Raw genomic sequence first — 27500 nt, 5'->3', positions numbered from 1 at the left:
CATACTAATTTTAGTTAGCGTGCTAATTAATGCACCACAATATATAGTCGTCTTGACATACCATCAAAACAGTTATTTTTTCTTTTTTGCTTTTTTTTGTTGTTTTAGTTAATCTTTGAATTCTTACATATTGCTCCTTTAATGGAATTGATCCAAGAAAAAAGTTATAAACAACTATAAACACCATATTATTTTCTATCTTAAGTTGTGACCTTTAAACATATTTTCTTCTAGAAGGGAAATTCAAACCAAATAAGTTATGATACATTGTGATATTTCAATTATTCAAAGTCCAGTGGTATTTAAGCTCAAACATTATTTATTCAGTAATGACTCAATTTCATAATTATGTATTAAGTTGCTTACAAAAATTCCAGTTATCTTGGCCTCACTCAGCCTGCATATTTTCAGCACTTTAAGACAAAGATGAGATGTAGCCATAGAAACGCTGCATTAGCCTCCTCACTGCTAGTAAACCAGTGGGTGGTCATGGTTAACTTTAGCTTCAGCTCCCTATACAAGTGTGATCAAAGATGAAGACATGATTACATTTTTACTTGAGTGTTTAAGGCATCTTTTTTTTAGATGGAGTTTTAGACTCAGTCACGAACAGCCACTGAAATCTGTCCAGTCAGGCCGGTTTGCAGCTCATGAAGTGGGACGCCTCTAAACAGCAGTTTGGAGTCCTTTGTTGTCGCCATTCAGCATTCGCACAGTGAATCTCCTGCCTGTGAGGACTTGCTCATCCCCAGATTCATTCAACAAAACACATTTATTTACAAAACATCGTACAGATGTTGCAGATGAGGAGAGTTGCGCCTTTCACAGCGAGGTAACACCGACGGCATCAGCACACGGTGAAATCTGGCTCAGAAAATCATCTGCTTCATCAGAGGTGTGGGTGGAATAGCAAACATTTTTCCACAATTAGAGCCTTTGTTCTGTCAGCGCAGAGAGATAAAAGGCTGAGAGATGCCGTGTGGCAGAGAGGACGACTCACAGTTCAGCACTTTGTTGAGTATTTTGAGTGTCGTGAACGCGGCCCTGTTTAAACAAGTGGGTGGCTGCTGAATGAATGAATGAACTTCACATGCATGTGGACAGGGAAAAAAAAACAAACAAACATCCTACTGTAAATGGTCATCTCCTGCTTTTCTGGTTGTCATGGTGATCTCATGACTCACCTACAGTACAGTGTACCTGTAGCTGTGTTGTATTTATGTTGATGAACTATTGTTGAGATTGTAAATTGACTGTTTTTGCTATGCACTGCTCATCATTTTGTATCGTATGCTTGTGTGTCCTCCAAGTCTTTAGTTTATTTTCTTATTCCAGAGTGTCATCAGGAAAGTACCATTTTATATATTCTTTATTCGCAGCTTTAGTCAGGCTTACGAGGTGACTGTGATCTCGTAACAATGCAATCCTAGCTGCTACTAGTGTAGTAACGGTGTTTCTTGTCCAAATCGATTGCATGTTGGTGCAGTTAATGTATTAAGATGTGAAGCTGGTAGCATTTCCCCTCCCTGGATATTTAAGTTTAAAATAAATACATTTCTGTTAGTCTAGTTAGGTTTATTTATTGGTTCCCTTTTCTAACTGTTTTCTATGTTCTCATGGGAAGTTGCTCATGTTTTGTGATCGTTTGACCTTTATGTTTTGTTCAAAGCTTTCAGATGAAGGATATGTTTTTGATCTATAAAAATATCATGCTTGAAAGTAAAAACTGCCCGACTCATCAGTGCCTCACAATGAATCATCTCTGATGTTAATGTGGACTTACAGCCTGTGGTGTTCATTGACTTAACTGTGGGTTGTTTTCTGTATTTGGCGTATACCAGGTTATTTTAGGTTTGAATTGACAGATTAATTCATGGAGCTCAGGAGGTGTGAGAGAAAATGTTTTCTTAATTTGTGCATAAATGAGTTATTTTTAGCCGTTTGGAAAGGTCAAGTTGATCCACCACTTTGGTCCAGATTGAAAAATCTCAAAAATGATTATATGGACAGACGTTCATGGTCCCCAGAGGATGAACTGTAATCACTTTGGTTGTCCCCTGGCTTTTCATCGAGCGCCAGCCTTAGGTCAGAATTTAAATTTGCATATTTGGTTTGTCACCTCAGCTGTTTCATGCACATTTAATTTCATGCACAATTAACCTTCAGGCAGGAATCAACAATTAGTTGATTAATCAATCAATGGAAAATTAGTTGTAGACTATTTCGATAACTGATTCTGATACTATTTGACAATTGTTTCAGTCATTTCTTAAGCGAAAATGTCAGACATTCACCAATTGCAGTTTCTTAAATGTAAGGATTTGCAGATTTTCTTTATCATTTATGACGGTAAAAGAAAAGTCTTTGAGGTTTAGACTGTTGGTTGGAAAAAAGAAGCAGGCTCTGAGAAATCGTGGTTATCATTATCGCCGATTCTGCTGACTAAACAATCAGTTCATCTTAAAAATAATCAGAAGATTAATCAATCATGAAAATAATCATTAGTTAACCCTAATTGCCAGAATCATCATGTTCAGCAGTGTGAACACGATGATGCTAAAGCTAACTCAACGCAAACAAGATACCATCAGCAAACGTTCTAGTAGTTCTAAGATCAGTTTCAGTGCAATAAACATCTGTATCAGTCTTCAAAATGAGCTGACTGCAGACAGTTTGTGTAGAATAATCAATAGATTTTTTTCACAACAGTCATATTGAGATGAGACAGTACAGGTGTTATCAATGAATTAAGGTCCCTTTACATTTAGTGCAGCAGAACCAACAGCAGCACCCTGATTCTGTTTGACCTGAATGGAACGGGACCTTAATTCATATCACTGGTAACACCTGTGTTTACACTGTTTCATGTCATTATGGCCGCTGTAAAAAAAAAGGTCTATTTAGCGACATTTTGTTCATGTTTCTTGTATATTTTTAACATAAATGAATAACATTACAGTGTATTGGATATGCTTGAATAATCCTTTTTCCCTTTTACACGTTACGTTTGCTTCACTCATCATGTGGAATGCCAGTTTATACAGGCTTGGCTCGGACACTACCAACTTTTAATGGAGAGCCTGTGTAACAAACTCAGGACATCAAGTTTCACAGATGTGGACATTTACGAAGCAATACAAGTCTTAGAAAAAAAAAAAAAAAAAAAAAAAATGCTATATTGAGTTCCAGTGTGGAAAATGTAGGAGCCAGTGTTTTTTTTGGAGCTTGACTCTTGCTGGGAACAAAAAGTCAGGATATGTTAGCTTAATTTTTAATGTGTCTCTTGCAAGTCTTCCAGTGTTATGAGGTGGTTACTTCATTCAAAGTTATCAAAGTTAAGAGGCTATTTTTCCTTTCAAATGTTAAATCAGCTGTGCCTCCATTCAGTCTTCACATTAAGAGACACGACTCACACATGAAATATGTCTGTACACAAGATTTTAATAGTTTCTTCATATACTTTATTTTCTTTGGAAAGGGGGTATAACCAAGCATTCATATTACATGTCTTTATTCCATATTTAAGCTCACCAGATGGCATACATACAAAACTAAGGAGCTTAAAAATGCAGCATTATCATTTCTAGTTTAATGGCATTTGTTCGTCTTAAAGAGCCTGGAGACGCCGGGCTCCTCTTGATGCACAGGGATAAGGCAGCGAGGTACAGGAGCAAAGAGAGAAAGGAGGGGATTATAACGCTCGATTGTCTCTGAAAAACAAAACAAATCTCGTTTCCAGGGCAACTGCAGCATCCGAGACTTTCTCCACTGGTACCATTTTGGGTCTCACATCCCAAAAAAAAAAAAAAAAAAAAAAAAGCAAAGCTTACACAGAAAATACAACAAAGCATTTCTTTTATCTTTTGATCTGGCAAAAAAAAAAAAAATCTAACGCCACATCACTACTGAGGTTTCACATGCCGTGTGCTCTCAGCTCAGTGGGAAAGACTGGAAAAAAAAAATCTTATAGGAAACCACTCGTTGGCCAAGTGCAACATCAGCTGTTCATGTCTTTCTGTTCAAGGCTGGTTCAGAATTGTCCTTTCACTACATTCACTCACACGCAGCCCGTTGTAATCCTCCGACAAACTGCCGGAGAAAAACAAAGATTGATGGGGAAATAAACAGAAAAGGCAAAATACTGACTGTGTTCAGGCTAACGGTTAACCCTGCTACTTCTGCTCAGAAAACCCCAAAGAAATCAACCAAAACACATTTAAATACACAACTTCTGTGGAACAATACAAGATTTCTATTGCAGAGGGTCCGATCACCTTCCTTACGTCCCTGAAACAAACTCATTGCCAAGACAGCTTCTTGGAAATACTGTAGAAGTAGGAGCCAAGTATATCCTCCGTACAGTAAATATATAATGCTTATTACATGGTTCTTCTGGGAGGAACCGATAAGGCATGATTTACATTTAAAGACTGCATTAATTATGTCAAAGCCACAGGGAATGTGTGTTTTGAAGTTGGTAAATAAATACAGGAGTGAAGGGGGGGGGTGGGGGAAGGAGGGGGTTTCCATACAAAAAAGGGAAAATCAAGTGTTTGAGACGACTGGAAACCTGCAGTCACCAGCTACACTTTGAGCAACAGTTTTGGTTTCTACTCCTACCTGCTGACCTTTTCTCCTCCCCCTGTGCTGTAGAAATACCTCTTATTCATCATTTCTTGTTCTAAGACCTTTTTTTTCAACATTAAAAAAAAAATACAAAAACACCTCACACCAAATTCCACACAAATTCCCATCAGTCCATATTTTCATCAACGTATTTTGGCGCTTCTCTTCCCTGACCCCCCCCCCCCCCCCCCAGTCAGCACCCACTGCTTTATACTGCCATGCAACAGTTGCACAACGGCGTTACTGGTGACTCCTCCTCCGCTGTCTGTTGTTGATTGTCTGGAGCTCGACCTGTAGGGGGCGCACACGGAGATAAAGACAGAGGTGGCGGTGTGTTGCAGCATAGGGGCCGCATCTGGCACCATTATGGAGGTCACGAGGACTCTGGGTAAATAATGGCTAATAAGAGCCAGAATGAAAATGTGAGAAACCTGAAGAGGACTGTGACCGTGTGGCTGGAGGTCAGTTTAAAGGGACAGTCCACTCCAAAATCAAAAATACATGTTGTTACTTTTACCTGTAGTGCTATTTATCCATCTAGACAGTTTTGATGTGAGTTGCTCAGGTTTGGAGATTTTGGCCATAGAGATGTCTTCTACTGAATTTAATGACACAAAATGACCAAAAAAATACATTTGTAAAACATCTGATATCTCAAAACTCAGCAACTCACACAAAAACAAAACAGCATTACAGGTAAAATGAAAAATCTGGATTTTTGATTTGGAGGTGATTGGTTCAATATGATGATTTGCCCTATGACTGGGGCTTCGATCGACAATTAATCAGCTAATTATTTTCTCCATTAATCATTTGTTCTTTTAAAAAATGAAAGTTGCAGTTTCCCAAAACTCAGGTTTACATATTCAAGTTGCTTGTTTTTTGGTTGTGAAAACCGTTGCCAGTTTTGTTTTATTGACTTTCAGCTCTAACTATGACATATTTCAAGTTATTTAATTTATATTGTATAAGGATGACCTGAAATAAATATGAGGTTTTGACTTTAGAATCCATCTAACTTAACTAAGTGATGTCAGTATGTGTGGGAGCTGCTACAAATGTTAGTAAATGTCACATATATTAGCCATAATGCAAATCAGATGTGTGTACAACAAGAAAACAAAGTTTAGTTGATGAAATACATTGGTGTCCCAGTTAAAAAGCTGGTTTAGATTATCTGAAGTAGAGTACTTGTCTGTAGTCAGTGTCTTAGCTACAGTAGATGGCAGTCAACACAGCAGTGAAACAAGCAATGAACTGCAGCAGACAAGGTCGGACACAAAAGGTATTTTAGCCACTTACAAAGGTTCACCTAAAAGAAAAATCAGTATTCTACATGAGCCAAATCTTGCTCTCTCCGAACCAACCAAACTCCATCGACGAAATCAGTCATTTCTCCTTACAGTAGTTGTTGGTGTACTCCTGCCTCAATCTGTTAGTTTGTTTGTGTTATTGTGTGACTTCTGTGAATTTGAGCAAACAGTTTAAAACACTTAAGTCACACAATAAGACAATAAACTAACAGATTGAGGCAGCGGTAGATCTGCAGCTCCTGTCTTCTTCAAGGTAAAATTACTGCTTTCACCTATGGAGTTTGGTGGGTTTAAAGAGAGTGATAATTAGATTATATAACGGTGGTTTACCATCAGGAAAGGCTGTCTGAAGACAATATAAAGAGGTAAAAATATTCTTAATATAGCATACACTTAAACTGAATGGGTTTGTTGCTGACCCTGTCCACTGCAGTACAATCCTTAATTACCTACATCAGTACTCCTGCAGCTCCTCCAAACTGGGGTCAGGCTGATCGCCATCTACTTTACACCGACTATAGCTAAGTACCTCATACAACCCCACGTCAAACAATACGAAACATCCTTTAAACCGTGTCTATCCAATTTTGATGCCACAGCCACACAAACAGTCTACTATCATAGCCATCGTTTCCCAAGAGCTGTGGACCTCCATCATGGCTGCAAGACGGTCCATTATGTCACATTGAAGTCCTTCATTCTGGTTGTTATGTGAGAACGTGACGGCAGAGGTGTATTCTCTGCAGATGCAAGCTTGGATGAAAACACGAGCGGACTACATGAGGTGTGTGTATGATGGGAGGAGATGCGTGGGAGGGTACTGGACCAGAGCGTGTCGTCGTCTTCTCCGTCTTATAGGACAGTGCTCTCAGTGTCCAGGTCACAGTCTTTGGGAAGAGGCAGGGGGGAGGAGGAGGTGGCCGTCGCTGGCTGCTGGTCTACAGCGAGCTCAGGGACCAAAGCTCGACTCAGCCCTTTGAAAGACATCGCCGGGTCTAGAGGGTGAGAGAAAAGGGAAGACAAGTCACACTGAGCAGACAGAGAAGAGAAAACAACAACTGCCATGAAGATGTTTTTAAAAGACTTTTGTGTTATGAAAGAATTTAAAGAAATATGATCAAATCTACTAAAAAAAAGCTGCTTTCAGTAGCTGTTTGTGTTGGTAAGTAATGGTTAATATGTTTTTCAGGCATGCAGACACTACATACACATCCCACAAAGATAAACACACTGTTTAAATCCACATTATATGAACAATGGCCATAATCACAAACACGTGCTTCTTCCTGGTGTATGAAAACATTTAAAGCTGTTGCAATTATGCCATCCCATGCAGCCGTGTCATATTTTCCATACACTTAAAGAGCAGCAGTGAAAGAGCAGAGTTTGAACAGCGGGTGGCGCCGTTCAGCCAGAGACCGTGAGCAGCAGGCAACAAGCAGCAGTGAAAGTGGATGGAAACTGTGAAGTGTAGTGAAGCAGTTTTGATTTATCAACTGTGAGAGCAGAAGTGTGGAGAAGCTGGAAGTCCCCAGACTGCTCAGCAAAAGAGATGAAACTCTAAATATGTATGTTAGATACACGTGGAGACGTAGATGATCTTCAGCTGGGACATTAGTGACTAATAAGAACTTAACATACATAAACGTGCACATCAGAGTTACACATGCTCACTCAGAATCACTACAACAACTACAATGATAAATGATATCAAATGTGTCACATTAAAGAAAAAAAAAACAATAAAAACCGATAATATTACATCTCAGTGACTGTGAATGAAGATGAGTTGAGTCCTGACAGACAGCAGCCCTGATGGACGACATGTCATGTTACATTTGGAGGCTTTTTTTTATTGTCACTCGACCGGAGCATCTATTTCTGGCGTTTAATGTGAAGTTCTGTGTTTGGTGAGTGTTGAAAATATGAACCCACCGGAGGGACAGAACATCTACTGTATGTAAGGAGAACGCAAAACAACAAAAAATGAGTTGCGATGATGAGACGCGGCTAATTTCATTAAACTGAATCCAGTCACAAAAAAGGACAAACCAAGGCAACACTTAAAATAAAATAAATTGATAATAATTGGTAATTAGCAAGTAGTTATTTTGCTTTTACTAAATAAAGAAAATATAATAATGTCTACTAAGCATTAGTGATGCTGTGATTTGTTATTTTATAATTAGTTTAACATAAAATAAAAATTATTTGTTATCATCTCTTAAGTTACAATCACATTCTATTTTATTGTTACATCTATAACATTTTATAAACTACAGTAAGTATTTCTCATCTCTTATCAGCTGTCATTCACTAATTTGTAAACGTGAAATAACTATTAACTAAAGTTTAAGAAACTATTAATTTACCATTTACTTATTAGAGTTGCAAGTTGTAAGCACTTTCCTTAACTGATCGCTGATAATTTTAATGAACAATTTATTTTTAAAAGCACGTCTGTCTGTTTTTTTTATTTTATTTGGTATTGTTTTTCTATACTAAAACAATACCAAATGTGTTTTTTTCCTCCTCGATCAAAGCACAGTGAAGGTGAAGTAGCTGTATTTGTCTGTTATATACGTTGCTTTATACTAATATGAGTTCATGCTCCCTCCAGTGGGTTTGCATCATTATCCTTTGACCAATAAATACGTCACGAGTCGTATTAAACATCAGAGACAGGTCCCTCACTAAATGACCATCCAGGACTGTGACAAACAGTGAGACAGTCGAGCATCAGGGCGACAAGCAAATAATATTTGAGAGGCAGCAGGCGGAACTAAATGGTCGTGGTGATGGGTAACGAAACGAAAGAAAAAAAAAAAAGAGTGCAGGTGCTGCCGGTGAAAAGGTCAATTAAGAACAAACCTCACAGAGAATCTTTAACCTGTGGAGGTATTACAATGCAACACTGTTAGAAAGAGAGCTCATTAGTATTCAGCAGTGATTAAACGGTTAAGAGTATTAAACATCTGACATGCAGTCCCGACATGAGGCGACACTCACCCATCATCTTGTAAGCTGTGGCACAGATCCCGTTGGTGTCACTGGCCGGTGTGGTGGGCTGGGGTGGAGGTGGGACGCTGGGTCTGTTCCGGGGTTTGGGGACGGGCCTCGGCCGGGGAAGGGAGCCCGACTGGTAGGGAGATGGGGACGGAGGCGCGACTACATCCTGGGTGGTGGCGGAAGGCGGAGGGGTGTCCGGAGGGGTCGGGGTGCCCGGAGGGGAGGGGTCCGCGCTCCTCTGGTCCCCGCCGGGCTGGCCGAGCGACGCCGGCTGCGGCGGAGGGCTGGCCTGCGTCGGGGGCTCCGGGGGTGGATGGCTGGGCGCCTGGATTGGGGGCTGGTTACTGGAGTGGCGTCTGGGCGTGGCACATGGCTGTGAGGTGGGGGAAGTGGGCGAGGAGGGCGAGTGGCTGGACAGGGGTCGAGGAGTGGGGCTGAAGGACTGAGAGGAGCCCGAGGAAGAGGTGTGGTTCACTGAATTACAGGGCTGGCTGGGTGGAGGGTTTGTCGGTTTGGGAGGGGCGGGCGCCTGCTTCTTGGTACCTGAAATATGATGGTGAAACTTGGGATTATTGGTGGAAAAAGAAAAAAAAATATATTGAACAGAGCAAAATATATGTATATATTAAACATCAGTTAAGAAAAAGAATCAAATATATACAGAATACTGCCTATAAAGCTAACAAATATCAACCGATATACCAGTCAGGCTATAAATATGATGCTGGAGCTAAGGGCAAGTTAGCTTAGCTTAGCATGAACACTGAAAACAGGGGAAACAGCTAAATTATCCATTCACCTAGATTTGTCCAAAGGAAACAAAATGTGCACACCAGCACCTTTTAAAGCTCAATATTCAACAATTTGTATCTCATCTGTTTAATCTATATGTACAAATGAACAAAAAAAATAAATAAATATAACTTTTACAGAGGTTTATATTTCCTAAAATGTCCTGAAAGATCAAACTATTTCTTTAAGAGCCAAAGAGGACATAAATGTGAATCAGTAAATTGTAAAATAAGCAATAACCTACGGCAGGGGTTTTCCAAGTCTGAGACTGTGGGCCTCCCCTCACACACAGCATGTTAGTTTTCTTGCTGAGTTCTGTTTCAATTCCTGAATGTGCGATCAAATAACCCAATCATGACCGATTGTGTTATTTGATCTCACAGACACTCAACAACTGTGGTTTGTCTAAAAACATTTTTAGATTCTGATTCTGGAAAGTGGGAGAAACAGTAAAATTCCCCAAACTACTGTATCTCTGAACTCAAAGCACACACATTCAGGCTGTTCTGTGACCTGTTGATAATGATGCAATAGCTAATGTGATATTTGTAATAGTTCAGAGGTTTTCAAAGAGCAAGGTGGGGCTAACTAGCTAAGCTTATTAAGTGATAAATGTGGGCTGGAGCTCCACGACAGCCTGACTTTGTATGTGATCAAAAAGGCTCGAGAAGCAATAAAGGAAGTTTTAAAGGAAGCGACTGTATGTGACAGTGAAGAAAAAATCTGAGCAGTTCAGTCTGATAGCTACATGATGGATTAACTGTGAATGTGGGGAAGTTTGAGGAGTCAGACCAGTGTATGAAGGGTTGGTATATGGATTGGCATCCTTAGGTTCTCATAAAAATGATACAAAACGTAAGAAAACATGTTTTCAACACATTGTCTTAAACTTAATTCTTCTCATGATTTGGATGACTGACTATCTTCAATGAAATAGTACCAGTTTATACCACATTATCATACAGACTCTTACCTCTGCGCATCATATGCGGACTGGGCCCCATGGATCCAGCCGCAGGAGTCCCAGTGCTCAGCTGCCCTGCAGCCTGCCCCCCTGCACCAGAGCCATTCCTCTGGAGCAAAGGGGTCTGGGCAGGTGTGGAGTCACGTAGCTTTGGGTTGCTTTAGAAAAGAAAAAAAAGCAGGTCTTTTAACTTTCTGAAACTTCAGATTTTGCTTATACAGCAGCATCCACAGCAGGATGGGTTTTATTTTATTTTTTTACTGAAGATTAGAGCTTTTAGAACAAATACAGCACAATTTTAAGCAGCTAACTTATCGAGCATGTCCTCACAAATCTGGGTGTCTCATCTAAATGTACCTTCCCAGCAGAGGCTGTAGGACCGAAAGAATGCAGAACTCAATAGTGTTATCTGTCTGGATATGAATGTTGTCCTTTCAGCAGCTAAATCAAAGACACCCTTCAGTCGTTGCATAACAGGCCCCAATGTCCAGCCTTTTCAAAGCAGTTTGGGCCAGTTAGTGTGAAGTTCTTGCTGATTCCAGTGATTTGGGGAGGAAAGCAGAGGGATGGGAAGTCGGGAGGCCCCGCGAGTGACTGTTAGCAGGATGACAGCAGCCATTGTTGTGCTGCGTCTGTGGGCTGAAGTCAGACGTGTCTGCATAGCTGGAACTGGTGGTGGTGTAAGAAAACTTGTGGTTTTGCAGGAGAAACAGCAAGTGACCACGAGAAGAGGTTGTGTCTGTGAAATACCAGTGAAACATGCTTTAAAGGGATTGTTCGGATTGTCTGATGTGTGGTTGCATGAGTTGCTCATCGATAGCTTCAGTAGATGTCAGTTAGCATGCCCACAGTTTGGAGAAGCAGAGAGGACCGCCAGCATGGAAGCAAAGCAATGAACTGCTGAAAACAGATTCAGCAACAAAAGTTATTTTAGCAAATTAAAAAAGGTTCACCTTGACAAAAAAAATCTCTACCATTTACAGTGTATGCTACATTTAGAATATTTTCACCACTTTACTTTTTCAGACAGTCTTTTCTGACAGGAAAAACACTGTTCTCTAAGCCAAATATCACCCTCTCCAAAGCAACCAACCTCCATGCGCAAAATTTGTAATTTTACTTTGCAGAACACAGGAGTTGGTGGTCTACTACGGCCTTGATCCGTTAGTTTGTTTGTGTTATTATGTGACTTTTATGTTTTAAAAGGACAGTTCAGATTCACCCAAATCACACGATAAAACAAACTAACTAACAGAACGAAGCAGGATGTCTGAAGGCAAAGTAAAGCAAGCAAACTGCAAAAATGCTGACCGCCGTCTACTGCAGCTAATGCACTGACTATTGATGAGTACCTCATACAACCCCACTTCAAATATTCCCACTTCCAAACTATCCCTTTCACAAACCACTAAACTATACTTCAAGATGTCGATCAGACCGACTTCATCCGTTCACGGAGAAGACAGTAATGTCTTCCCATAACATCAACACTTAAAAGTATAAAAGCACGTCTGTCTGTCTGTCTGTCTGTCTGTCTGTCTGTCTGTGTGGCATGCTGTGTCATTCTCCACCAGCAGCAGAGGTGCAGTGAAGCAGCTCTTACCTGAGCTCCTCTGTGTGCTGGGCTAGAAGCTGCTGAGCGGCTGCCAGAGCAGCCAGCCCCTGCGCCAAGCTATGCTGGGAAGCATCAGGCCCCGAACCCCCTGATGGAGCTTGCGGCTGGGGTTGAGGCTCAGGGGAGGGCTGGGGGACCTGCCCAGCACTGTGCCCCTGCCCCAGAGCCTCCACAGGGGGTAAAGGAGGCTGGAAGGCAGGTGAAGTGTGCTGCTTTCTACCTAAGGTGTTACTGCCTCTACGGAGGGTGTGGTCCAAGTGCTTGTTAGAGGGGCTACACAGGGAGAGCGGGAAGACAGTGAAGGAGACAAAACAAAACAAAAACACCAAAGCTGTGATCAGAAAGTCACTGATTAGACCAGGAGAGAGAATCACCATAACCCCAGACCACAGAGAGAAGTCATTAAAACCAGTGTTAAGGATCATATTATTAGGATTTCATCAAAATTACCACAGAATTTACCAGAAGCAAAAGAAAGGGACCAGAAAAAGCACCTGGATTAAAGGCTCAATTAATTCCAAAGCAATTAATTGAAGTAAGTGACAAATGTTGGAAATGACAAGGTTTCCAAGGAGGTCTAAGAAGGAACAGTACTGAGGATGTCCAGACTGATTACTTGTCTTTGCGTGTTGTGTCGTTCTCTGGTCCCACCATACTGCCAGGCCTCTTCCTCTCAATGGTGCCACTGTCGTAGTCAAGGTGATTGTTGTGGTTGGATGCAGGTGTAGGCATCGCAAACATGCCGGACACGTTGAACTCCACATCTGTGGGAACAGAGAAGGCAAGTTTTACCAAACTCCTATACTATATTTAGCCTCGTAGAAAGGTCCTGATGGGAAGGGGAGGGAAACTGAAACCTCATCTCATAATGTTGATTAAACAACAAACTAAAAACAGCTGCAAGCAAACGCTGATATGGCATGCAACATTGCATAAAATGTCGCCCCCAATGTGATTTTTTACTGCGTTTTGCTGTCATTTACAGTTGCACTTCCTCTCCTGTCCTCTGCTCTCACCACGTTTCACCAAGAAAGGGGCTTAGACCTCGACACACAGAGCAGTGGAGCAGAGACGACAACAACTCATAGTGTTGCTGTGAGTGCAATAATATGTGGAGTTAAATACATTTTGTTTAAGGTTATGAATAAATACAAGCAGCAAAATATACATTTTGTGAAGCAGTAAATAAATGTGGAAAGATGTGCAAAAGTTTGTTTGTTCAGGTCCAAAGGTTCTGTAATCAGTCACACATGCTTGATAAGCCTAACATAGCTAAATGAATGCTGGGCAGGAAGTCAAGTTACAATCTTGACGGATGCTCATATTCAGCTGTATTTGTTCTTAACTGTCACAAACACTATTCAATTCCTCGTTTTCCTCATTCTCAGGATGACTGTCCTTCACAGAAGAGACACAGTCATCCTTAAATTCATTCCGATGGGAAATTACAAGTCTAAAATCTGCCTGAAATTGTCTGGAGACTGGAAAAGGAATCTTGCAGAAATAGCCAGTAATCAGCTGAGGTCCAGCACAAGCCACTGACCCATCATCTGTCTGTGTGAGCACAAGAGACGGTCAGTTGTGTCCACAACAGTGGAGACAGCCCATCATCATCTTGGCTTAAGATACAGGCAGTAAATGCAGACTCACTTTGATTAGACTGTTAGATGAACCGTAAAAATAATGCAAAATCTTTGGAGAAAAGAAGTGTGTGTGTCACTGGCAGCCCAAGATAAAAGTACATAAGAAGAGTATACAGAGTTTGATATACCAGTTTTAACAGTATTTTTCCAATAATAGCAGTTACAAACAAACTGATAATAACATTTGTTAATGTGGGGCCATACTTCTACCCACTTGTGTCATTTGTTCTCACCTCATTTGATTCAGTCTCTTTTTGACACAACACAAGCAGCATTAAGGAATATGTGACATCTGTTTTGTAGGTTTTCATTGTAGACTTCCAGCTGACCTCAACAGCGCAAACAGTTTGAGCCAGACTTTAATCTAATTCTAAAGTCCTTGGGAGCTTCATTACTGCTGACTCTTTCCTTCTTACAGGACAGTTAATATCAACCGCACTCACCGTGCGTCCCTGGTGTAAAATAAGCTCTGATTGGCCGCAAAGAAAAATAAAGAAGGTCAGACTGAAAAAACCCAGAACCTACCCTCGGGAAAGAACCAGTCAGCATGCTGGATGATTGGCTCCACGATGGCCACGACATGCACAGAGGTAGCTGCAGCCATCTCGGCCAGACTCCTGGGTGGACACGTAGAGATGAGCATAAATGAGATGCTTTCTAACGTAATGAGCGGCTGAAATAAGCTGAAATAACAGACTTAGAAACATAGAAACCTCTGCAACCCTAGACTAGGTTGATGCCTCTCAGAGATCATCACTTTCCCTTTGTTTTTTTAAACCGTAACTAACATGTGACACTGTATTAGCAACATCATCTTCCCCTTCCTCCCCGTCCTCTCTCACCCTTCAGTCTTGGCCCACAGCAGATTGGGTCCCAGGACGATGGCGATGTTGCTAGGAGTCATTTTGTTCAGCTCGCTGTCCTGAGCCAGTTTGGATAGAAACTTTACCAGATACCTGCAAGAAAACATTTATTTAAGGATTAACGATCCATCGTACACCAACCGATATCATCATCTTTAGGTTACGCCTTTATTTTGAAATTCCCACGGCATTTCTGTCCAAGCACACCTCCTTCCTAAACATTCAAACAGCGCTGGTGCCAGGCACATAGTGGCAAGCAGTCAAGAAAAAGATGAGGAGGATATTTATTCCCCTCTTTGGACTTAATCAGCAAGTAGAAATAAATGCAAACAACGCTGTTCCAAAATAAAATACTCAGGAAACAAGATCATGATATGATTGGCTGCTCTGTTTCATCCATGTCAGAATGAAAAAATGAGCATCCAGGCTGAAATTCAACTGTGGGATTCTGCTTTCTTACTCACTGCTAACTTAAATCAGCGGCAAGCAAGAAAAAATATAAATAATCCTTGGAGTCTGTTACACTATGAGTAGAGGAAAAGTCTGCTAGCTTAGTTTAAACTCAAACATTACTGCACCTAACCAGTTAAAATTATTTGTTGTATTTTGCTGTTTTTGTCTTTAAAGCAAACTAAAAGCAGAGAAAAAAGGGGGTTGCAGCTTTTCATTTTGTCCATATTGTCCTGTATCATATTGTTGTCCAAAGAATCAATATAAAATCATATTGTGATTAAACTTGTTCTCCTTTCAATGAGCACAGGTGGAAACGATGCCTCATGCAACAGAAGAAATTGAAGCTTTGCTGTCAGGTCCTTTCTCTTAACTCACCTCAGGTTGGTTTTGTTGCTCTTTGGTAGCTTATCACATACAACCCAGAGCGCCTGAAGCCTCTTATCTGGGTCGGACACACTGGAAAACAGAGAAAATGAAAGATGACTATAAGCAGAGCACATTATTAGTCCAGTCTCCAGATGGCCAAATGTCCCAAATTAATTATCCTATCATTCCTATGCTATTGCTCCACAGTGATGGATCAACTCAATATCAGTACATTCTGTTCCCAGTAATAATGTTATTATGAGCCTTGCCTGGATGCCTGGATCCATTCATCATAAAGCTGGTACGTCATTAGAGGTTCAGGGAGTTCTCTCAGGTAGGACTTCAGTGCTCCTGAAAACACATATTCACATATATTCTGAATATTTAAGGTACTTTTCCAGACAGTCATTGTTTTGTAAATTTTCAAACACATTTAGTAAAAACAGTTTATCACATGCAACAGTTGTGAAAATGAAAAGGGACAGTTCATCCCCAAGATCAAAAATACATATTCTTCCTCTTACCTGTAGTGCTCTTTATTCATCTAGATTTTTTTGGTGTGAATTCTCTTAAATATAATGGTACTAGATGGCTTATGATGCTCAAAAATTCCTGACCTGCTTACTCAAGATAATCCACAGATTTTGTTGAGAACAGTTTCATGCAGGTACTATTTTCTTCCTACCAAACAACACCGTATCAGCGTGCATCAACTTAGTGACAAGAGGTTAATGCTCCAGTCCGGACAACTCTTTACTCTGAAATTTCCAACCTCCTCCTGGAAAGAGTACAAGTGAACGCCACTCACAGCTGTAGTTCCCACTTGAGAACATCTACCAACTTCATTAAGAAGTCGCTGTCTGATGTCACAGGCAGTATCCATGGAAGCTCAAAATAATACAAATGATCATGTAGTAAAACCTGCTCTGCATGTTAACTGATGTCAAAATGTTGCCAATGTTATTAAGTGCTGTAAAATAAAATATATAATGGCATCTGATACCTCATCATTTTTACTCCACTGCACTGCTGGGGGTTCATTTGTGTATACAACTGCCAATGAAGCTCATCAATTTGTCATGGTCAGCCATGTTTTGTTTTTTCTGTTGTTTACTTTTGGCTTCATGCAACTGGAACACATTGTGGTCAGAAGTTGGAAATTTCAACCAGGAAATTCCAACCTCTGCCATTGTCTGGAACGCAGCATACAGCTCAGCAGAGGAAGATGGCATTAATGTTTATATGCCATGCTGTCATGAGCATGATCCTCTTATCCATGAGTAAATGCACGGATTCATTCTTTGGTGATAGGGTTGGCAGGAATAGTTCGGTAGAAAGAAAACAGTTTCAACGTGAAACTGCTCTGAACAAGCTCTGTGGATTATCTTAAGTAATGACTTTTGGAGACAGAGATTGCTTTTGAGTTTTTCCACATGTATTTTTTGAAATTTTGAGCACCACAAGCAGAGTGTCATTGAGTTACATTGTATTGGAGAGAAGGCAGACCTTAACTGCCAATATCTCCAAACTCAGCATCATTTTGGGGTGAACTGACCTTTCAAATAAGTTTGGTCCAAGCAACATACCAAGAAACAAATAAATTGAAAAATGGCTCTGGTCTGGGACATACCAGCGACAGCGTGGGGATCAGAGTAGAACTCCTCCAGTTGCGACGTGGAACAGTCCAGCGCCGCCTTTAGCTTCTTTAGCTTGGATGCCCCTGCCGCGATTCTGAATAGACCCTGACACACAAACACAAACACACACACGATGACAAATAAACCAAAGTAACATCACCAGCAAACAAAGATGCATGCAGGCATTCAGACCCTGTGCTTTCACTGAAACGAACACACTCACACGCACTTCCCCAACACTCAATTATAGATCAAGTCTGTATAAATCCACTACATAAACTCCCCCTGCCAGCTGCACATAATGAAACCTTAAAGCAGGCAAACAAACACACCCACCACTCACAGCACAGCCAGCTCTTTACTTTGACACATAAACAAAGGCTGTCTTCACACCATAATGACACAGACTGGACTCACCAGGGAATGAATAGGGACACAAATAATGTGCTTTGCAGTTGACACTTGCACTCTCTCTGGCTCTTTTTTTTTGCACAAACACGTACACACAAACAGGAATCTGATTTATGGACAGGAGACAAGTAGATTCTATTGTATTCTAAATTTGTTTCGGGGAGGGGACATCACAAACATTTCATAAATCATCCTGCAGTGTAACAGTTTCTTAGAAATAGCATTACAGAAATGCAGGGGTTTCTCCTGTTTATAGTTTGTCTATCCGCCTCAAGCCTTAAGATGTCAATGTGAACAAACAATTTACTGCTCAGATTCAATTATATCAATGACCAGTGGAGCCACTAATCGCAGCCACAGCTCCATGTGACTTTTAATGAGCTGCGTCAGCATTTCTTTTGCATACTGCATATGGTAAGACGAGGAAAACAAAAGAGCAGTCGGGTCAGTGAAGCAAACAGAATCTCATTCTGTGTTAAAAAACACAGTGAAGGGAATTAGCTTGGAGTTATATAAGAAGTGACCTTCTGATCATTTAAATCTGAACATGAGCTTCAACACATCTGACTTTACACATCAATAACTAAATTTGTATTCATCAGTTTTTGCCAATAACACAGCCTTGACATATTGTCTCTGTTGAAAATGTGCTCTGTTTTGGTCTCCATCAACTTCTGAAGGACATATCTGGTCATTAAATTTGCTAAAAGCTTGACTATTGTTCATCAGATTTTGGTGCTGGGAATATAATGAGCAGTTTATCAGAGCTTGTTGGCTGAGAACAGCTGTTCTGTGAAAACAGGCTTGATAAGAGTGACTAAGATTCAGCTGAGTAAAATATGCAGGCCATAAAACTTTTCAGTGATTATTGTCTTCAACAGTTAATCTGTCACTCATTTTCTCAGTTAATAATCAGGCTTCTAGAATTGTGAAAAATTCCCCAGATGAAGCTGACATACTCAAAATGTCTTCATTTATTCATTTTCTGTAACCGCTTATTCCTGAAGGGTCGCGGGGGGCTGGAATCTATCCCAGCTGACACTGGGCGAGAGGCGGGGTTCACCCTGGACAAGTCACCAGTTCATCACAGGGCTGACACATAGAGACAGACAACCACTCACACTCACATTCACACCTACGGGCAATTTGGACTCACAAGTTAACCTAGCATGCATGTCTTTGGACTGTGGAAGGAAGCCAGAGAACCCGGAGAGAACCCATGCAGACACGAGGAGAACATGCAAACTCTGCACAGCTGGGGCATTCAAACTCAGGACCTTCTTGCATATGCAGCAGTGCTAACCACTGCACCACCGTGCTGCCCTCAAAACGTCTTATTTAGTAAAACCAAAAGTTAAAAACCCAAAGATATTCAAATGTATTCTCATAGAAACCTCAGAAAACCAGCTATTATTAACTTATGAGAAGCTGGAACCAGTGATTCTTGTGTCACTTTTGCTTAAAGTGACTTAAAATCATTGCTCGATCAACTAATCCAGTGTTTCCAAAACTGGGAGGCGTAGAGCCACTGCAGGGGGGCGTGGATGATCAGGGGAGAAATATAGAGTGAAACAAAGTTTGAATGAATATGACTTATGTAGGGTAAATAAACAAATAAGAGCTTACTGATGCTATCATGCTAACCTTTATTTCACTAAAATTCTACTTTTTTATCAGTTGCTTTCTCTATTGTTGTTAATGACTGATAATAACTGTGGGGAACTTTTTTTAGTTTCTGAAAAGGGGCATGCCAGAAAAACAATGTGCGAACCAATGAACTAATCAATTAATCAACTAAACAGTTTGGCTCTCATGAGAATATAAAGCTGCAGAGAGATGAGATGGGTGCTGATTCATTCTGTATGTGTCACAGTGTCCATCTCTGGGAGGGGGACTCCTCCTCTGTGGCTCTCCCTGAGGTTTCTTCAATTTGTTTCCTTGTTAAAAAGTTTCTGGGTGAGTTTTTCCTTGCTCTTTCAAGGGTCAACAGGACAGGGGGTGGGGCAACTCCTGAGGCAATGTGATTTGTGATATCGGGCTACATAAATACATTTAAATAAATAAATAAAATTTGAGAGTTTTTACATTTGACAAAGTAATGTGAATCTACATTAATCTAAAATATATTGCACTTGAAAATGTAGATAATCAAAAAATGATCAAATCAGTACAATTATAGGTATGTAAGCATAAGGTCACAGGACAAATGACATTACAGCATCGTATATATTAAGTCAGCCAAGTTACTCATGCTGCTCGTAACACCCACAACAATAATATGAAGCAACCAAGGCACTTTTTGTCACTTTTTTCCAGTCTCTTATTGCACACGTTACAGAGGGAGAAGATGGTTCTTGCCAATTTGATCAGTCAATGGCTCCATCTTTCTATCCATACATAAAAATAATCATACAGGATGATATGAACGAGGCAGGTTTCCTTGTGCTCTTTCTGTTTCCCCATCTCCCTCCCCGTCTGTTTTTACTTCCTCACCTCTTCCTTCATGCCAGTCTCTAGAAGCATCATGACACAAGCCTCAATCGGCAGGGCGATCTCCCTTCCGCTCCTTTTCAGGTGTTCATCCAGCCCGGTGCCAAAAGCAGGCTTCTCTGTCCACGAGTCTAAACACAAAGGGAGAAATTAAAGGTGACGAGAGAGGCTGCAGGTGTAGTGTAACTTCATTCATGTTGTTACAAATCTAGCTGCTGGTATGCAAAAAACGGCACTGGCCCAGGACTGTTGCTGATCTGCATGGCAGATTTCTGGGTCAACATCTCTCCCTCAGGCCAGTTCCTCACTAGTCCTCACTCCCCCTACACGGTGCCGTCAAATAATAACCACATGCTCCGAGCCAGCGGGAGTGACTGTTCAGCCAGCATTCTGTGTGTGTGTGTGTGTGTGTGTGTGTGTGTGTGTGTGTGCGCGTGTGAGCTAATGTGCATGCGAATGGGGAGGCAGAGGAGAGCGGAGTGGGGGAGAGCTTGCAAAACCCAGGTGGGTGTGATGTGAGAGGGGGTGAGGGTGTGTGTCTGTGTGGAGTTGGTGAGTCATCGCCACATGCTGGGAGACCAGGCTTGTCTGGTTTGGACCACATGTGTTTTAGCACAGAAAAAAAAAAAAGCTCCTCGAATAAGAGACAATTTCACGACTGCAAAGAGGGCAAAAACCAAGTGAAGGAGCTTGGAGAGGAGACATGTTTGCAAAACGGAAAATTCTATTACTTTTGGAGGGCAAAGCGGTGAAAACAAAAGACTATTCTTTAATATCTGGGCCTCAGTTGTGGCCTGTAACAATTACCACAACTGGAACTCCTCCTGGTAGTCGAGAAGTTAGAAAAACAGACCAGAGTGACATAATTGAAAGGTACAGTAGCTGGTTTCATTTCTCAGTTGGAAAAGCGAATAAGAAACTCTCTCTCCTCCTAGCAGCTACTTGTCAGTAGCACACCTTTGGGAAAGCTTCTCAAACGGCCCCCAGTGTCTAACAGGAAAAGGTTTGTTTAAAGGGACACCAAACAACACAGGAACCAAAGAAAAACAGGGGCTGTCGCTCGGAAAAAGCCACACGTGCAGTCCCCAGGAAACATGTAAAGAGGTCCCACATCATGCGCTGCACAGAGCCTTCTTGTATTCAACTTTTTTAACAACGCTGCAGTGTTGTGAGTGAAACGGCTGTGACATGGCTGCACCAACAAAGATTCATTTAATCTAAGTGTAGTTATAACTCCCTCTGTAATCTGTAATCCTTAACAAAACGCTGCATTGTTAGCACATCATAAAACTCAACTGGGTTGTCCTTTAACTTTCTTTGCATTGCTTTATTATTTTTCCTAATCCACAAAAGACAGCTATTTCAATAGTTAAAACTCCTCAAGTGCGAGTTTAAAGTCAAAGTTTAAACTGGAATTTAATGTTTTCATGCAAGAGGATTAAACTGAATGTAGGTTTAGAGTAAAACACTAAACTGAGGATTAAACAGAGGTTTAAATGCAATCTTTCTTAATTTTAAGGTAGTTTGATGCAACATAATTTAAAGTTAAATCATGATTTAATTGGGTTTAACAATTAATCCTTGTTGTTAACCTGGCATGTGTGTGGATAAAGGCATGTTTACATGTCTTATTACCTTGCTGAGCCTGGATGGTTGGCAAGACGTTCTCCAGAACAGTGAGAGACTTTCTGTGGTAATCAGCTTGAGCTTCTAAGAGCTGCAGGAACAAAAACCACAGAGAGAAAAAGATGGGGGGTGAGTGGAATCAGACGAGCAGTAAAAGACATGACAGCAAAGTAAATAAAATGGCTGGCCAAGTCTGTGTTCCTCCAGTTCCTGTGCAGCTGTCAATGTTCCCACAAAAACATATGTTTGGTTTGTTGACATGCTGTACTCACTGTTACAAAGTAGCGGGCATAGTCCCCTTCTTTTGAGGAAAAACTGTACATGTCTGCAGCGAGTTGATCCTGGGTAATAAAGAGAGGAATTTAGACTGTTAGAGCACTGAAAGATGATAGCCATACTTACTGTCTAGACCAAGTCACAATGTGACTTTACAGTAAGTGAGATGAAGGGTAGCTTTGCTGTTCTAAACTCTGATTAATTCAGTAAAGATCTTCCATTTCTGCTACACACTGTCATCCATCAAATGAATGTGTGTTTCAGGTGGCATGAGGACAGACGTCAGCGGTCAGCTAAGCCGCCGGTCTGTGCACTACGTGAGTCATAAATCCTCCCACTGTTGGCAGCACTCAGTGAGGCTGGGAGGGAGAACTTGTGCAGGGGGAAACACAAGGCCCTGTGCTTCCTGGACAGAAAACCTGACACATCAGGCAGCCACTACACACTAGAACTCACCAGTGATTCAATCCAATGGATGCAAATACAGACCGAGCTGACGGGGCATTTTCAGTCATTTGCGTGCATCAGCAAACTGGGTCAGAGGCCCCAGAGGTCTTGGGAAGTCCAGTTGTTGTCTATTTCTTTCCCAGTTTACATGTCTGATGAGGCCTACTTTCAGTTTCTTTAACTCATAAAGCCATAAATGACCTCTGGCCTGCTCATTCATTCAAGATCAAAGACACTAGGCTCTTCTACAAGTGTATGAAGCCTGTTTATCATAAGGACATATAATGAGACATACCTGTTCATTTGACAAAAAAGGAAAAAAGGCTACATCAGGGAGTAACATGGTGAGCAAACAGACAAAACAAAATTTGTTTTGGCGACAGACTTCATTATATAAGCATGTCTGAGTAAATTTTAGCTACTGCCCTGCATTTCTTATGCACTTAAAACAAAAATTATGAAGAATTTCCCTAATAAATTGTAAAAGTTAACAATAGTGCACAGAGTGTAATTCCTACATTCAAAATAAGTGTTAAAATTTTCAGTTTTTTCAATGATAATCACATGTTGTTGCACAATATATCATTCCCTAAGTTTCTAGTTCAGTCTTGCAGAAGGTACATTTGTTATCAACATCTAAAAATCTGGAGATGCACATGTTTGTTTGGATATATTGTGTGGAATATTTTAGAATGTATTTTTTTGTCAAAAGCTTGTAGTCCTCATATACTGACAGCCAGTTCTAATGCCACCTTGTAAAGGTTCTTCCATGATATGGCTGCACTGTAACCCTGACAGCACACGGTCGTAAACCCTGCTATTAACCTGATAAACAATGAACCAAACCACAATGAAGCAACAGTTTCCATATAAAAGACACCAGTCATCAGCAGTATATTCACGCTGGTTACCTTGCAAAGCTCCACTTTGTTCATGGCCTCATCCATCTCCTCCTTGAGTAGGTCAGCCTTGGCCGTCAGTGCTTGAGTGTTTGTTCCTGAGATTATTGACTTGGTTGCCTGCAACCATCTGAGTTTGGTAAGACGAGGGGAAAAATTGGAAAAATGGGATGAGACCAAAATGTAAAATTTAACAACATGATGAAAGATAGTGAGCTGTGGATGGACAAACCTTGCTCTGGCAGAATCGTAGTCCAGCACCAATTTGGCCAGCTGTTTCCTCTGCTTCAGGATGTTGGGAATGTCCACCTACAAAAATTAGATCCAAAACACACACAAGTTGAATGAGCCTGTGATGTTAGAATGACAAAGATCAGGTAACTGGAGCAATTGCTCTTCCTGGATGAATATCCTAAGATTTTCCAAACAATTAGTTTGTCTAACAGTAAAATAATAGAAATAGCTACAATTGTTGGCAGGTTTGTTATGGTTGGTTCAGTGTCTTTGAGTGTTTTCTCTTAATTCAGTTTGTTGAATAGGTGATCATGGTATAAATGGTATGAAACTGTCACAGCAAAACACCTGTGAATGGAAGTCTTGGCTAAGCAGTGCAGCTTGTTAGGAATAACAGCTTTAACAAATGCAGCTGTACAAGAAACAACGAGGTGTATGGGTACAAAGATACAGATGTCTGATAGCAGTCAGTTACTTGTGTTGGGGAAACTTGATGTAACAAAATGAACAGGTGGGAAACCACAGTCGGTAATGACAAAGAGAAAAGGCCTCATGTTTAGCTAACGTTACCAGGATTGGCATCAGTTTGTTTGGAGTTCTCCAACCTCACAGGATCACATTACCAAAACAGGCCAGTGTGGAACATACTTGTGAGTCAATGCAACCTTTGATCGAAAGCTCTACTTCATTTTAAGTATGAACACAAAATACAAAAACTCTTAAATAATCTATTCTGCTATTATTAGACCAAGGAAAGCAAATAGTAGGGGTGTGGTTGCGCTTAAAAACAAGCCAAGAGCTATGAAAGAATTTTTAATATTTAACTTGTGTTTAGTTGCTCTTATGTCTAGAGGGTGTTGTGATGTTTCTTACCTCTGCTAGCTGGCTGAGGGGGTCGAGAACGTCCTTCTCTATCTGCAGCTCGTGTTGCATCAGTTCTGATGCCAGGCGGTTCTCTGCATCACCACAGACTTCCATCATCTTCCTGTTAATACATGCATCGGCACAAAGACAGAGAAGGATGTTAAAATCACAGCATTCTATGTAGTAATGTTATTATGAGGGCTGCCCCCCCAATAGTCAACTAACCCAAGAGTCTAAGTGGAGGAGGTTTTATTTGTTATTTAGTTGCAGAAAAAACAACACCCCAAATTCCACTTGGAAGCTGCGCCTCATTATTTGGCCCAGGGGATTGTTGCAACACGGATCTTTTCTCTTGTAACACTGAAGTCACCGACACACTGCTGCTATCTGCTTATTTTTCAACCCTGTTTGGTTTCAGTTAGTTTTTATTGTTTAAAAATGTTTAGTTTTAAATAGTTTCAGCCTTACTTTTAGTTTCCTCTTTGGTTTCTTTTTATTATAATATGGGGTATTAGTCAGGGGAAACGTTTAAGAAGTTCAGAGTAGGTCTTACAATACAAACACAACATGATGGCAAATACAGATACTGTAAAGATACATACAATCATGTAGCCATCCCAGACTCAATAAACATCACCAATGCTTCCTCATGCTTGTTGTGTGACAACCACTGACAACTGATTCAAAACAAAGACATCTCCTCCATATTTGTATTGTATTTTAGTTAGTTTTGTAAATACACAATGTTGTTTCAGTTTGTTTTTGTTCAGTCTGGTCTTTATTTTTATTTTAGTTACCTAAAATGTTTTTTCACAATTAACTTTAGTTTAATTTCAGTTAACTATAATAAAAATGCAAATATTTGCTGCTGGTTCCAGCTTCTTGAATGTATGGATTCACTAATTTCTTTGTCATTTATCAAAGTAAATGAAGAGTCTGTGAGTTTTGGACTGTTGGTTGAACAAAGGAAGACATCTGAAGATGTTACTTTATCCTCTGGGAAATTGTGATTAGCATTTTTCACAGTTTTTTGACATTTTATACATTGACATTTGACATTTTATGCTCTAAATCATAATTGATGGTTGCAGTCTTAATAACACTGCAGTGCAGTCTGTCTAGTCATGTCTCATTATCTCATCAGCACTATTAGATAAAATGTGAGGTGTTCTACAATCAGTGTCATCACACATTTTCCTGACAAAATACAAAAACACGGCAGGATCACAAACTGGGCCATCAGATCTTCCTCTGTGCACAGTCAATAACTGAGTGCAAAATCAGGTTATTGTAGCGTCATCATTTCTAGCTGCCCACAGCCAGGAGCACACAGTGACCCAGTGACAATTCAGCTACAGCATGAATCAGGGGTTTGGGCCAATGAAACTCCAGCATCTTGAAATAATAAAAGAGAACAACACAGTCTAAGTTGACAGCTGACATGAATGCATCACATTTACTAGCAGATGAACTGGCGTACTTTCCCTTCCTCATTACTTCCAGACAGACACATGGCTGCTGCGTAGACTTGGAGACATTCACTTTCTAGATCCTCAACTCCACTCTGTCTAGTCCTGTTTTGTGTGTCGCTCTCGGTCACGATGATTGATCCGAACGTCATATAAAGGGAACCACTGAAAGTCCCGTCACCAGAAAACCAAACTGGGCAGACTGCTTTGCCCTGAATCCATGGCCTCATATTTCAGACTCTCTGGGATGCAACTGCTCCAGCAGCAACAGTTGCCAAGCAGGATGTAGTTGGTTATCTGGCCTGTCAGTCAATCACAGACTCACCCTATCAAGGAGTCTTCTCCCAACTGGTTCCCGCCTTCCACCATCGCCTGGGATAGTGAAGTCAGAGGAAGTTTTTTCTGTGGAAGATGGACAAGCGCAGTCAGTGATTAGACTTACAGCAAGACTTAAAGGACTTCAAAATCTGCACATGCACCAAAAGAACCGATTTCTATACAGTAGCTTCAGTATTTGATGTTCAAGTCAATGGAAAATTCATGTAGGACTTTCCATTGAGGAGAAAATTCACAGCCAGGAAGAGGAAGAGAGCTTTCTGAACACAGGAGGAAAATACAGATGTTAAATGGGATTTAAGATGAAAACTAAGGAAGTGAGATGTCTATCAAGTGACAACACTGGAGCTTTTTTTTTCCACAGGTCACATTTGCGCAAAACATCTATGAGTGTTCAACATCCTGTTTTTACTAGAGAATCCCAAAGGCAAGTGTCATGCACAGTGAATAAAGATGACAGATGTCTGAATAGGAAATGGAGCAAGTGGTGCCGAGGACCAGAGAGGTGGAATAAGTAATCTGTTTTTACCTGACCATTTCCTGTATAGAGGCGTGGTACGGACTGTAGTGCAGTGTTTTTAGGTTGTGTGGGGTAGAAAACACAAAAGACAAATCATAGACTGAAGGCCTACTGTGAACACTTTGAAAACAGTGAGAACACAAACTTTGTGTGGGAGGTGAAATAAAAAACAAGTTATTACAAATCCTGGTTAGTATGTTTTTAAAATGCAATATTTGATTGTAAAAAGCTTGATGTCTTACATGTCTCTTCTCTGCGTCTGCACCGATGTGTCCCTGTAGACATGACACCATCCTCTTGTGTGTGTTGTGGGACACCACACGCACCAACTCCATCCGCCGTTCAATCTGTACATAAGACAGGAAATGAAAGAACAGATTTTAGGTAAATTTCTTTGATATACACGTCATATATAATTATAAGTGAGTTAAGAGTGAGATGCAAAAATTCATGAGACGCAGGTAAGATGACAAGTTCATTTTTTAAATTAAACATTTGGTTGGATTAATTTGGCTTTTTTAATTTAACAAAACTTAAAGGGACAGGTCACCCCAGAATCAAAAATACCTATTTTTCTCTGATCTGTCATGCTCTTTATCCATCTAGATTGTTTTGGTGTGAGATGCCAAATTTTGGAGATATCAGCT

The 27500-nt window shown here is 40.7% G+C and overlaps 1 protein-coding gene across 1 annotated transcript in view; it reads right to left on the bottom strand.

Annotated features, from left to right (window-relative positions):
- Nucleotides 1–6033: 6033 nt before the first annotated feature.
- Nucleotides 6034–27500, bottom strand: part of arhgap17a (Rho GTPase activating protein 17a) — a 40398-nt gene continuing 18931 nt past the window's right edge. The window contains exons 3-21 of the mRNA XM_084740619.1: nt 27096–27200; nt 26863–26895; nt 26323–26399; nt 24538–24649; nt 23663–23739; nt 23443–23560; nt 22081–22149; nt 21818–21899; nt 20186–20313; nt 17275–17386; nt 15914–15995; nt 15654–15734; nt 14805–14918; nt 14488–14579; nt 12936–13083; nt 12308–12592; nt 10714–10862; nt 8949–9491; nt 6034–6934 (exon numbers count right to left, since the gene is read on the bottom strand). Coding sequence (XP_084596745.1) covers nt 6792–6934; nt 8949–9491; nt 10714–10862; nt 12308–12592; nt 12936–13083; nt 14488–14579; nt 14805–14918; nt 15654–15734; nt 15914–15995; nt 17275–17386; nt 20186–20313; nt 21818–21899; nt 22081–22149; nt 23443–23560; nt 23663–23739; nt 24538–24649; nt 26323–26399; nt 26863–26895; nt 27096–27200 — 2550 coding nt within the window. The 3' untranslated portion in view covers nt 6034–6791. The remainder of the gene's footprint in view (nt 6935–8948; nt 9492–10713; nt 10863–12307; nt 12593–12935; nt 13084–14487; nt 14580–14804; nt 14919–15653; nt 15735–15913; nt 15996–17274; nt 17387–20185; nt 20314–21817; nt 21900–22080; nt 22150–23442; nt 23561–23662; nt 23740–24537; nt 24650–26322; nt 26400–26862; nt 26896–27095; nt 27201–27500) is intronic.

Source organism: Lutjanus erythropterus, chromosome 17 (genome assembly GCF_056507025.1).
Source record: "Lutjanus erythropterus isolate fLutEry1 chromosome 17, fLutEry1.hap2, whole genome shotgun sequence".
In the NCBI taxonomy this organism is placed as follows: Eukaryota; Metazoa; Chordata; class Actinopteri; order Lutjaniformes; family Lutjanidae; genus Lutjanus; species Lutjanus erythropterus.
Note: the sequence above shows the minus strand (reverse complement) of the source record. Positions and strands in the feature narration are given on the sequence as shown.